Here is a 13,419-nt window from a genome sequence, read left to right on the forward strand (position 1 = left end):
TAACAGGCCTGAGTAGTTCAGTGAGCTTACTGAGGAGTGCTTCCAAAGTAGCAAGGAGACAAAGGGTAAAGCCAAATTCAAATGAAAGAATGGTATTGGGAGGGGAAAGCATCCAGGGGAGATATTCTGTGATAGTGAGTGCACAGAAGGAGTTGAGGTCACTTGTTGAGAGGAGAAAGATGCAAAGCTCTTGCAGATCCGGCTGCCAGATTCAGTATTTCCCGCACCTCTTCTGGAGACTGCTGGTGGTGCAGATGGCATGGGGACTGTGTATGTGCTCTAAGTCTGTTTCACTGCTAAATGATGCCACTTAATTTAAGCCACTGTGAGCTATGAATTTGTGTTGAAATTCTGGACTATGAGTGCTTGCATGATGTCTCGCACAGCTCAGTGCGCACCAACAGCTACTCATTACAAATTCTTAACCATCTCCAAATAAATCAGCCAGAACATGTCTTTTTATGCCCCGAGTCTTTTCAGTTTAGTGGTATATTGTACATGTTAAAGCCCCCAGAAATTCATAGACATTTCTGTCTAATTCATAGACAGAAATGTCTATGAATTTAAAGTTGTTAGCTATATGCATGTATATGAATTTATAGTCCTAACCTACATATGTAGGAATATATGGTCATATATACATAAAAATCCAATTTTGACGCAGCAGCTTCACATTTTTTCCAGTTATTTTGATTTTTTTGCATTTGTGAAGTTGTTAAAACTATAGCTCTGACTGTCTGATGAAAGGTTTTTGATCAGAGAGTTTAATTACTTTGGGGATTTGTTAAGATAAGAACAGAAGATGCTGGATTCTAAACGTGTATTGAAAAAGCTGCTGGGTTTTATTGTTGTTATTGTAAATCGGTTTATTTTGTTTTCAGAAGTTAAAATTAAGTAGTTAGGCCCATCATTTCTACAGAAGGATTTGTGATAATGCTCAAGTAATTCTAGAGAGAAGCAAAGCATGTCTTCCTCTAGTTTTTGGTATATACATCTGAATGGAGAGAAAAATCTAATTTGTCTTGGAAATCTTCCACTGTTCTCATAGGTAGAACTGGAAAATATTCAGAACATGATGTTAAGTAAATTAATTTTTCACTTGTACTCTCTTTGGAATTAATTATTACATAATGAGATTGGTGCTTGTTATGAATAGTATAACTCTGCTGGCATAATTCATTCATGCTGTTCTGCTATTCAGAGCAGTAAATCTTTCAAAGGATTGACTTCCAACTTGGGTGGGGGAGGAGGGTACCAACAAGCAAACAAAAAATTGCTCATGGCATGTTTGAATTATTATATGATAAATTTGTATTATTTTCTCACTTAATAGAGGTCACTTGATTTTCCCAAATGTTATGTGCACTATACTGTACAAGCTAGCAACTATTTACATATTTATTATTTTTGTACTTCTAAATGGACTGTAAAAAAGACCAGCCTGAAAGCTGAACAGTTGGACTCATTGGTATGTAGAAACATTCATATCAGAGTAGATTCAAGGTTTAGTATATTCCATTGCAATTTTTTGCAAGAAATGTGAAGCATTGCATTTCCTACAGTATTGTGAGTGTTTTGTAATTGTTCTATTTAACTTAGTACACTTGAGCAGAATAAGATATAAGGAATCCTCAGCTGTAACGTAATAGGAAGTTAGGCACAGTCACGAGAAGATTTGCCTTTTACTTTGTTGGTTTTATTCCATACATACTGTGTCTGCTAATAAAATGTACCTTGATAAAGTGTTTATCTTAGCAGACCAAAAATATAAGGCTAATGTAATTCCTTCTGCCTTTGTTTGGTTGTGCTGGCCATGAAGTTGCTTCATTCAATTTTTTTTTCTGGCTGTTAAAATGCTAATCCAATGGAAATTCATTTACACCAATAGGAATTCCTGTGGTATAGCAGTGTGTCCAGGTTCAATTTAAAAGATCCTTCTTTTAGGGGTATGCAAAATAAAAAGCTAACTCCTAACTGCCTTCATCACTGCGTGGATATAAACAAGCAGCGTTGACTGCAATGACTCATCTGTCATACCCCATTCCCAAAATATACACTAAGCCACCCCTGAGCGGCTTATTTACTATATTAAAATATAGATACAGATGCAGCATTGTAGAATTTTTCTTTTAAGACCTTGGAAAGGCTAATACATCTGCATCACCTCAACCTCTTTTCTCAGCAACTATGAGGAATTTTCAAAATATCTTGTAAGTGCTTCTGTGTAATCTTGATACTTTCTTGATTTTTCTATTGTTTTTCTGGTTTCTTTTTCCTGTTGCTTTATACTGACTGGAAGTTTTTCTGCTGTGCATGGGGTAGAAAGTGTGAGGCACTGACTGCTTGTATTGGTGAGCATGCACCTCTCAGCTACAGTTGGAGCATTTATATTCCTTTAGAGGTCTTGATCATTTCAAATAGGAAGCACTGGAGAAAAACTACTGTGTACTATGCACACTCTTCTTTGGTAGTGGTTTTTATGTTGTATTCTGTTTGCTTTAATTCTGGCACATTCAGCTGACCTGTCCTCTTTTTCTCCACCAAATTTAATAGGAATTTTAATCTGTGAAATTAGCTATTCTGTCTGAAAATCCTGCTCTTCACAAGCTCATGGCTTTGACTTGAATCCTTTACCTTGAGGTGGCTGTCATAATTTCTGCTCCCAGCTGTCCTCCATGGTTTCTGAGGTTTCTGCCCCTGCTCCGGATGGCCTCAGCTCCCCAAGCAGCTGCTGCATTGTTACTGTGCCACGCTGCAGTGTTAGGGTAGCACCAAGTATGTGCTGGGTAACCCTAACGCCCAGGGATGTCAGCTGTGGCATTTCAGCTGCCTCGTAAGTATCAGAGCTGTCCTTATGTGAGCAGGAATCTGAGAGAGGGGCAGGAACTAAACAATCTGTTTCAAGGTAAGTTTTATTACAGTCCTAATTTCTTTTCAATTTTCAGTTATAGCTGCAAACTTCCCTCTTACGTCCCTTCTTCCATGATTTATTTAGTCTTCAATTAAATTTCTGCCAGTATCATCTTTGTCTTAAAAATGCAAGTATCCTGATCATGCAGGACTATTCTGGAAAAAAGTGTACCTGAATGCTCAGCTATTGTATCATTTTTGTGCTGAAAATAAAGTTTGGAAGGGAAGGCTTCACATTTTTTAAATCTTTCTCTTGAATTTTTGAAATCAGCAAAACTTTCAAAGAGGGAAAAATTTCTTCCTGGAAGTCCCATATTATTAAGATGCTGGACTTGAATGTGTTCATAAAGGTAACACAGGAGTCTTTCCAGTGTGGCTGAAAGTGGCTCACAAAGAGATACTTCAGATAAAAGCTGTCAGTTTGGTGCCATTTCTGTGCCCTCCTCCAAGGAAATTTACCTATAAGCAGACTCTGAGATCTGATGGCTTAAAAAGATTGTGTAAGCATTTCGGTATGTTTGTAAAGGTCTAAATAAATGAGAACTATACATAAGTTCTTTTGTTTGAGGTGTTGAATTTTAATCGTCTTTCAGCTACCATAATAATGATTGGCTCTGAGGTTGGACTTCTCTTGCTGTTTGAAGGAGTTATCAAAGTGTCCTTTTGTTCGATAAAAGTAATCTCAAATCTGAGCTATCTTGTGGTTTTTTGTCAAGTTCCCTGTGGAGATAAACATGTATCTTCCTTAAAATTAAATTCTGCATAGCTTCAGAGTCACAGGGTTGCAAAACACTTGCACAGGATTTCCCAAGCAAGTTGATGTGAACGTGTTATGTTGTGTGAAGGTACAATGAAGTAGGTGCATTTGGGATCCATTAATCTTCTGCAGGTTACATTAACCAAAGAGTGAATGCATAACGATGATCCAGTATTTCTGGATGTTTTGGAACTAACTATACATATGCACTAGAGATTAGTTTCACTGTGCTAACAGCACATTGTTTCATAATGTGTAGCCAGTTATTCCTTTTTCTCCTGTATATTTAGAAACTTCAGATGGATGTATGGTATCATCAAATTCCACTTGTACTAATACTTTTCAAGTACATTTATTGTCTGAAATATTGAAAAATGCAGCAGTTCTGTACCATGATAATGGAGACGTCTCTTTTGCCTTTGTTCTGGCACAAGAGAATTTTCTGCTTTGTTTGCTGAAATGAATTCCAGTCCTGTAGAAGGGGTATATTTTTCCAGAATAAATCCAGTTGTGTCTAAAGAAATTATTCCATTGTTGAGATTTTTTTTTTTTTTTAATAGCTTCTTCTACTATGATTAGGGAGAGAGAATTTTGTTCATAACTATTTAATGAAAATATTTCACTTTCCTTGCTGGGAATTTCTCAATTTATATGCATACAAGTAAATACACTCATTTTAGCTCTGTCTTATTACAGTTGCCTTTTCCTTAGTTTGTCATGTGCACTTTTAGTATACAATTCCTTCTTTGGCTAAATATTCCCTTAAATAGATATGCTAATAACTCCTGTTTAAAGTAATATAATCAGTTGCACTTCTTCATTTTACTTACAGTTTTTCTTGTTTTCCTCCCTAAAATTCTTAACGTTACAGGCATTTCAGGGGCTCCAGGGATACTATTATTCTGTCTATGCTGTTAGTCAAGGGTACTAGTAAATGAAAAAGAACAGAGAGAAAATTTCTATGCATCATTTATCAGATGAACATGCTCATTTTGTTATTTGTAGAATTCCATGTTGGTCTTCAAGTATTTTTCTGTGAACTTTTCCTATTTTTGACACTTTAATTTTTTGCCAAGGCCTAGTTATACACTGGCTGAAACTATTTGCTAATTTGTACTGAGCTTTGTAAATTCTAAAAGTGAAAAACTGTGTTTAAAATAAATCACAAATGCTTTATAACTTTCTATGTAAAAAATTAGCTCCACTAAAAAACCCTCTTTTATTTTCTTTTAATTTAGCTGGTGAACTCATTCACACAGCTGTAGCTATGCCTGATTACCCAGATAAATATAAGTAAAAGGTAATGAAAGTCAAATTTTCCTCTATGTACACTGTTATTTTCATATACAGCTACTAATGCATTCGCCCCCTCTCTTCCAAAGTTTCCTCTCTTTTTCATTTTTATTAGTTTATTTTGTAAATAAAATTTACCAGTTGCTTGTGCCTAACAGGAGAGTTCTACAATTTGCTGCCTCTGTATTGCCTGGAAGGAGACAAGTCTCTTGCACTTTGCTCAAATGAATGCTTGAAGCCTTTATAAGTAATACATTTTAAGTGGTCTGTAAAATAATACTTGCAGAGAATAATTGGGTTGTTTTCCCTTGCAGCTCAGTTAAAGTTTTCAGTTTAAAAAAAAAAAAAAAGATTAATACGTGAAAGGCGCATGTATTTACTATGTTTTTACTGATACGTAAACTTTAGGGGAGCCCTGGGCCTACTTGCCCTTTTGTGGTCCTTCCAGCATGCCTCACAAGATAACATTCATGTAAAGTGCGTCACTGTAGATGTGTCAGTGTTTATAGATATGTATCTCTAGGAAGATACCTGTTAAGAATTAAAAGCATATTGCTGAAGCGTGAGTCAGTACCTTTAGCTATTTTCTGATAGTTGCCTACTTCAGCATTACACATTAGCAGGTTAGAAAAGAAAAAAAAAGGAAAAGAAATGCTCTCAAGATGTATATGACTTGATGAAAAATAAGCAGCTATATTTTTATTTAGTTCTTATAAACTCAGTTGTAGTGCTTTTTGTTAATTACTTATTTTGGTTTCATATGGAAAGAGCTGTGTTGGAAGTGAGGAGAATATGACACTTGAAAGATTTTCGTAATTAGAAATCACAACATTTGCACATATTAAATTTATCTTAGGGTTTGAGGAGGGAAACACTATTGGATTTGATCCTCGAAGATTTCTCCAAATTTGTAATTGCAAAATGATTTTTAATGAAAGCTTTTAATCCAGGTGAACTGCTTATATTAATACATACAAATATCTAACGAAATAATACTGATCAGCTTTCAGTTGGTAAAATGCATAAGTAGAAGTCAGCTAGCATGCTAAAAGATTCAGGTTGAAGCTAATTACAGTGCAAAATAGTTTGATCAAATTTTAATACTGAGTTTTGGTATTTTAATAGGCTCTTGTGTAATATTCAAACAGCTGAGCGCAAGTAAGTAAATGCTAGTGGGAAAATATTATATAATATAAAACCATATTGTACCTAGCTTATTTGCTAAAAGCTACCATTTCTAGAAGTTGAATCTTTTTTGTATTCTACAAAATGTTATTGTTGTATGTGTGTTACTGAGGAACAAATCAACTTTAAATGTTCTTGTTTTCTGTCATATTAAGGTGCATTTTTACCATACTGGTGTAGCAAGCTCTTCCTATTTTCATCTGAATGCTTATCACATGCTTCTGGCAACATATGCTTAGGCAGGAGAGATTTTGGCAAGAAAGCATGTGATTGCATGTTTAACAAGTCTTCAAACTTTGTTTTGAATTTCACCTTTAAAACAAAAAGCATTGAAGTAGGCCTATTGTTTGAATTACTCTCCTCCATTAAGTACATGAATCTTTACCCCTCCAGGCTATGTTCATTTGCATTTTATCTCTGCCACTCTTCCACACTTTTATTTCACTCTTGACCCTGTTTCTAGGAGATGTGCGAGTAAGAAGTCGGGCAGGATTTGAAACAGAGAGAAGAGGTTCTCATCCATACATTGATTTCCGTATTTTTCACTGTAAGTATTTAAAAGCAGATAAATGACAAATAAACAAAGGCTTCCATAAATTTTAACTACTGAACCTCTAAAATAAAGTTAGCAGCTCTTACAGCAAGACTATTTTTTTTTATACTTCTTAGGAAAATCTTTCATTCTAGCTCATTACCAAAAATAGAAAAGGAAAATCTTCACTGCTAAATATTTTTTTTTAAAAAAATATAATTTTAAACTTATTGAATTTAGGCCTGAATCCATATGGAAATGAAGACTTATCTTCTAAACAGCTACTGATGTGTGTCCTGTGTGCTTGCTTGGCAGACACAATCAGTTGAGAATACTTTTCTGTTTTTATAAAGCACTAGAAAGGCCCTGTCCAGGATGATGCTTGAACAGGATTACAATAATATTAATATTCTTTACCTCATCATAATGAACTAACATTTACGTGTACTCAAATGCATAGCTAGGACTTAAATTTTTGGACAGAGACAAATCTTAAATAAAAATTAAAATGCTAGGAGAAAGTGGCAGCCTAAATTTTTTTGATTATGTGTTTGAGGAATCTTTTTTTTTTCTTTTTTGGAAGTGTTACAGGAAGAGTATTTTTGTAAAGAAAAAAGTAAAATTACTCATCTATACTGTTACAATGAAATTTGTCAGTAGTTGTTACAATATAAAGTTTCAACACCACCAAACCAATATGCAGCAAAAGTGCAGGGGATCTGAGTCTTAATTAAATTATGCCAATAATGGGTGTATTAATTGTCAAAAAGGATCTATACCAGCATTGTATCAGCACAATTCCAAGTATTCTGAATGCAATGGAGGGATTTAGTAAAGCAGATTTCATGGTAGTAAGTGTGGTTGTTGTAAGTACCTTATGAATAAAAATGAGTGGCAGAAACTGATCGTATGCTCTGATTTTAACTGAAGTTATTCTTTTCAAAAGTAGATATTTTCTAAAACTCTTAAACTCTTAGTTTTGTTCAAAAGTTTCATAAAAATAGGTGAGAAAACAAAGTTTGAAGAGTGTGCTATGTAGAATTTTTTCAATAAAGAGGATAAGAGTTTCATCTCAAGTCCTGATTGAGTATATTAAATTCTCTTTAGAAATAGCATGCAATTTATGAAGTACATAGCTGTCTTTTTGTGTATATACGTATGTGGCATTTCATGCTGATATAGGAAAACACTAACAAGTATTAAAAGAATTACCTGTTAAAAGGCAGTATATTATTGCTGTTGTCAAATTAATTGTAGTCCTCATCACACTGTTTCTTTCCATCCTGATGTTTGTGCATCAGGCAGATCATGACTCGTCAGGAAAAGGACTTTCACACCCCTTCTCCTTGCCCCTACTTGTTCAGACTCAGCCACCAGCTTTTAGCAACATCACCTGTGGTGTTTGATGACAGCAAAAAATATTGCTAGGAGGCCCCAAAAATTCTTTGGCTTTAACTTCCCTCTCAGGTCAGCTGCTGAGTTAGTTTTCAGTGTTGTCGTATTATGGTCAGATTTTTTGTGCTTCAGGATTGTAGTTTGATGAAGAGTTGCTCTTTGACTTCGGGCTCCTGGCACATTGTGGAGTTTCTTTCAAAGTCAGGAATTCAGCACCAACTCTCACCATATCAGTAGGTTATCTAGTAAGTTACATGAAAATGGGTTTCTTTTTTATCCATAAAATGTTTTCTTTCCCTCTGTAATGCTAATTTAGTCGTGATTAGTGTTCCCTTGATTGTGTTGTAAGCCAGAGAGATTTAGTAATGCACTATGAAACTGCCAGTGGAGAGAAGTTGCAGGAATCAGATTTGACTTAATTTTTAGCATATTCTCCCTGGCTTCTTCTGGTTATTTCAGAAGGAGTCAATTTTGCCACATAGAGGTAAATGACTGAAAAATATTCACCCATTCTAGCAATAACACATGAGAGGAGTCAGCTCTACTTTCCTTGGGGCAAACACAGAACTGGGAAGGGTCTCTGCCCCTGAAGCAGACTAAACCATCTGAATGTTCCCTTTTTCTTTTTTTCTCCCCACAACTGTATCCTGAACATCAGTAATGCATGGACATGCTTCCTCCATTGTGTTTGTATAGTCTCACTGTAACTTTCTTGTACTGTCCACTAGCTTTATTATGTGGTTCTAAATATTTTGCAATGATCATTGCTTATGTATTTTGCAGAGGACTTCTATAGTGGCTGTCAGTCAATGCTGAAGCATTTGTGCTGTTTTGTGTTTTGCTTAACTAACTTTGGTTGTTCAGCATTGTTTTCTTTTTCTGTCAGTGACATTTTGAGAAGAAGCTGAAGATCTTTCAGGAGGTTTAGCTAATAATATGCTAACCAATCTCTTTCCTAATATTTTATTGATAGACTCTTAACCCAATATTTTACTGTAAGGTTATAAGAGTACGGAATTTTAAATGCATTACTTTGCTCATAATACTATTTGAACTTGCAACTTCAACCAGTGTTGCTGAAGTAAAGTTTGTCAGCACTTATGTCTAAAGATCACTTCTGTATCTTCTTAGGCATTAAAAGCTCAGCATCTATATCTTCATCCCAGAATTCTGTGACTGATACATGAATATTCAAGTTTCTAATGTGTCTAGAAGTATTCTCAACAGCAACTTTTAGGAAATTTGATTTTAGGAAGATGTTTGGAGAATTATTGTTGTTAGAGACAGTGGAATGGGAGTCATATCTGAGGATTATTAAATGCAGGATTTGACTGATGATCAAGCTAACCTTGTTGGATGGTAGTTTTCCTTCTACGTTATCTGTTATTCCAGACATCACCTTTTTATAGGTAATTGCAGGAACTACCAAGAGGAATAGCTTAATAAACAAATTTTTGTTTTAACAAGACTGCTTCCTGGTGAATGGGGAAGCTTAGGACTATATTCTTGTTGTTGGTTGGCAGTTGGGTGATGTTAAGTCATCACTTCATAGGTTTTCTATTACGGTGTTCTGTTGGTTATGCCTGTGTGGGATCATGGGCATAACATCAAGATAGCATCTTAAATCCCCTATTTCTGGAAAGGAGAGAGCAGCCACACAAGTTTCTTGCTCTGAATTCACCGTTGCACAGTAAAATGCATGCACTGTATTGTTTAATTGAATTGACTGTAGAACGCTGGATCTACTTTTCACTCCGAGAGAAACAAGAAGGGAGTTTTGCAGTTTGCTCTAAGAATGCAGCACAAACTGTTTGGATTTCAGGGAAGTTATTGGAAAAGTGATTGCAGTGATTATAATCACTCTTACTGTCTTCTGTTTTACATGAATACTTCAAATTTTTCTTTATGTTACTTGAGACATCATAGACAGTAATTCAGTCTTCATTATTGTCAGAATATGTTGATAAAAGCTAATGTGAAACAAAATGTTCTTTGGTAGAAGAATTGGTAAGTGACAAGATAAAAATATTCCCTTTTTCAGAAATAGTAAACCAGCAATAAAGTTTTAGGCTTTGTTTTCTTGCTATTGAGATATTGTCAATAATGTCTATTTTTTTAATGTGTGCGTATACACACACACACAACTACAGTTAAGAAATTTTGATTGTTGGAGGTGTTTCTAGCATGCACAAACAAAGGCATGTATAGTATGCCTTAATCTGTTTCTCCTGAAAAAAGTCCCAAACAGTGAGTGTGAACAGTGGTGTGTACAGCATGTTATAGTGAGGAAGTGAAGCCAAAATGAATAAAGATCAAATGAAAAGATAACAGAAAAAAGTATTGAGAAGTGTCATATGCAGATACAGCTGAAATTAATGCTTTTAAGGTTCCTTTTTGGAAAGGGTTGTTGGATACAGTCTGGAGGAACTAGATAGAAAATGGAATACTTTGGTTTTGCAGAGAAGAAACGTTTTTCTTCTTGCTTTTCCTGTTGTGCCTGGCTGAGAATAAGTAAGATCTTGTCAAAAGGTTATTAGAATTCTCTTGTGCCAGTTTCCTCTGAACGTGCTTCTATGGGGAGATGATGATGTTGCCAACACATGGGTCTCTGTTTTGTGTTCTATAGATAACCAAATCTGTCACATCTGTGAGCTAAAATATCTTAGAAAGAAGAAGGGATTTTGAATTAATCAGTATGTGTTTGGTAACATTCAGGATTGCTCAGTATTGAAGAAAATAGTTGCTTGAGTACAGTATAATGGCACAGTATAAGACTTCATTGAGACTTAGATGGTTCTTAGCTGTGTATGGAGCCTTTTAAGGGGGGGAATGGAAAGAAAGAAAGAGATCTTTTTATAGGTGATGGAAAAATCAAATTCTCTTTCTTGAGAGTGCAAATATGTGATGAAATTTCAGAGATTATTTACCTTTATTATACAACCTTCAGACTCTTATCTTGGAAATTACCGTTTGTGGAACGTACAAACTATTCTGAGATTTGGCAAAAATGTCAACATGTGCTGTTTCAGTGATGTTTTTAACTTTCTGATTCTTAGCTCATGAACCATTGGAAAATGTTTACCTTGAACTGTGAATTTAGAATTCCCTTGGCTGAGAGGCCAGAATTCAAGGAAGAGACAAGAGGTAATCCAAACTGATTACCTGAAATAATTTGAAAAATCCTTGTGTAGCAGCAGCTAATGATGCTTTTGATGATACCATCTAGAGATTGAGATAAAGTAAGCAGAGTCCAGGTGAATTTCAATGCCCTTTTGTGTTTCAAGAAAATAGAAGAATTACCTATTTGGTTATGTTTACCAGTAATTGTCTGTCCTATTCAGCAATCTACTGTGAGAAGGGTGAGTTTCACAATGAATAAAGTAATGCAAGAAGATTTGTGTGATCATAGCTTGAAGTATTTGTTTCCTTTTGAAAGTACCATCACTGAGGAGTAAAAAGCTTGTACTTGAGAGTAAAAAAGCTTGTACTTCTTCAAAAGCTGCCTTTCTGTGAATAAGGCAATTCTGAAATTGTCTTCTAATTACTCACAGTCCAGATTACTCAAATTAATTGTGTTCCACAATGTGAGAGAAATTTTGACTTTGATTTAGGTAGGGGAATGCAGTTGCACAAGGGGAAATCACAGAAAATGCTCCAGATACAGCTGTATGGGCCACATGAAAAGAGTGCACTTGAAGTGAGCTTGGTTAAGGAACATTTGGGGATAAAAAATGCCAATTGAGAATACAGTGTATGTTGGTTTATTCTTTTGTTATTTTTTTTTTCTTTTGTTTGTTTTACCTACAGTTTCTTCTTTCCAAGCTGCTGTAAAACAGCAGTGTGTTCTAGAGTACAGGCCTCTCTGTGTTTCATTGGTTGCTTAAATTTGACCATAGAAGAAGACAGATACATTCTATTTTTTTTCCCATTTCTTTTGAAACCCTCCAATGTGTTCTTGTTCTTTCTCCAAGTACCTTATTTGGAAAGGTGCTTTTTTTTTTTTTTTTTATTGTGGACAGTTTGTTAGAAAATATGTGAGGTTTTTTTGTTTTCATCTCTGCTCCCAGTTTGACTTTCTGTATTGACCATCATATAGACTGATAAAGGAATTTTTTTCTGTTAACCATGATAGATCACTTTTTAATTTCTTCTTTTATTTCTGGTGATGAAAAATAGACAAAAAAGATGAGTTGAGGGTGCTGTCATTCCTTTACTGTAGAACTGAAGATTTCTAGGACACGGAAGAGAGGTGGGTTTTTCCGGGAAGACAGCAAGGAAATTATTTGGTGACAATATGGAAAATATTATCCTTTTCGGAAAAGAGTTGAACCATCATCTGTTGTGTTCTTCAGGAGGATCACTATCTTGATTATCATGGCATAACCCATTTTGTAAAGGCTATGTTTGTATGTATTTTGTATATTTGTGTTCTGGTGATGTTCCTCATAATATTTAGCTTCAGTGAGGTATCTTACTTCACAGTATGCTGTTGTGAATTGCAGTTTTCCTGTGCCCAATGAGTGGATTCAGGTTAAACCCACCTCCAAAACAAACTGCAGGGTTGCTGGGCTTGTGATTCAGTAAATTGGTATGGAAAGACTGCCTTGTATGTAGTTTCCTAGTCCTGAGATTATTGCAAAATGTTACTCATTCCAGCAGAGGAATGGCATTGTTTAATTCACTTAATTTGGTATCTTTCCTGAGGAGTTTACAGGAATACTAAGATGAGCCAAAATTCAAAAGAGATAAATTAGTAGAGTCCTGTGGATACCTTTTCATGATGTGTTTTTTTTTTTACATTTCTCCTGCTGTGCAATGGCTTACACATTGGAGAATTGGCACTTATTTCATACCGAAGTAGTCTAATTCCTTCACTTTGAGTAACTTCTCTCAAATTAGCTCTGCTTTGAGCAGAGGACTGGACTGAGGAGCTTTCAGAAGTCTCTTCTGTTCCTTCCCACCTAAATTATTCTATGGTTCTGTGGCTCTGTGCTTTGCTAGGGCAGTGAGATCTTTTTGCTCTGTAAGGTCCTTCAGGAGAAGTTATCTTTGGTGGTGATGCCTAGCACTTCCCTTCCATCAGGGAGCATCTGATGGAAACTGCTACAGTTTTTAACAGAGTTGTGGTACTACTAGAGTTTCTTGAAACTTAATTTTTTTTTCTGACTCCACTCAGAAGACTCTCGCGAAACCATGTTTATTTCAGTAATCCTTAAATCACAATATATTTTCCAGCAGTCCAGTATCATTTTCCAGTATTGGAAAATAAAAAAATACTTAGGAATGTCTATATAGTTATATATTTTACATTAAAACCAGAACAGTATGGCTTAATATTTTTTTAGGC

General features: G+C 35.2%; 1 protein-coding gene across 4 annotated transcripts in view; it reads left to right on the forward strand.

The window, feature by feature from the left end:
• PDE7A (phosphodiesterase 7A) overlaps window positions 1–13,419 on the forward strand; it is a 72,469-nt gene that overhangs the window by 38,011 nt on the left and 21,039 nt on the right. For 2 of the 4 annotated variants that reach the window (XM_040066866.2, XM_040075240.2), the window contains exon 3: window positions 6,609–6,692. The exons of 1 other annotated variant lie outside the window; for it this stretch is intronic. In XM_040066866.2, coding sequence (XP_039922800.1) covers window positions 6,609–6,692 — 84 coding nt within the window. Of the gene's footprint in view, window positions 1–6,085; window positions 6,119–6,608; window positions 6,693–13,419 lie in introns of all 4 variants that reach the window. One more of the 4 variants, XM_040058543.2, reaches the window with a different exon arrangement.

The sequence above is a fragment of the Hirundo rustica genome, chromosome 1 (assembly GCF_015227805.2).
Source record: "Hirundo rustica isolate bHirRus1 chromosome 1, bHirRus1.pri.v3, whole genome shotgun sequence".
NCBI classification, from domain to species: Eukaryota; Metazoa; Chordata; class Aves; order Passeriformes; family Hirundinidae; genus Hirundo; species Hirundo rustica.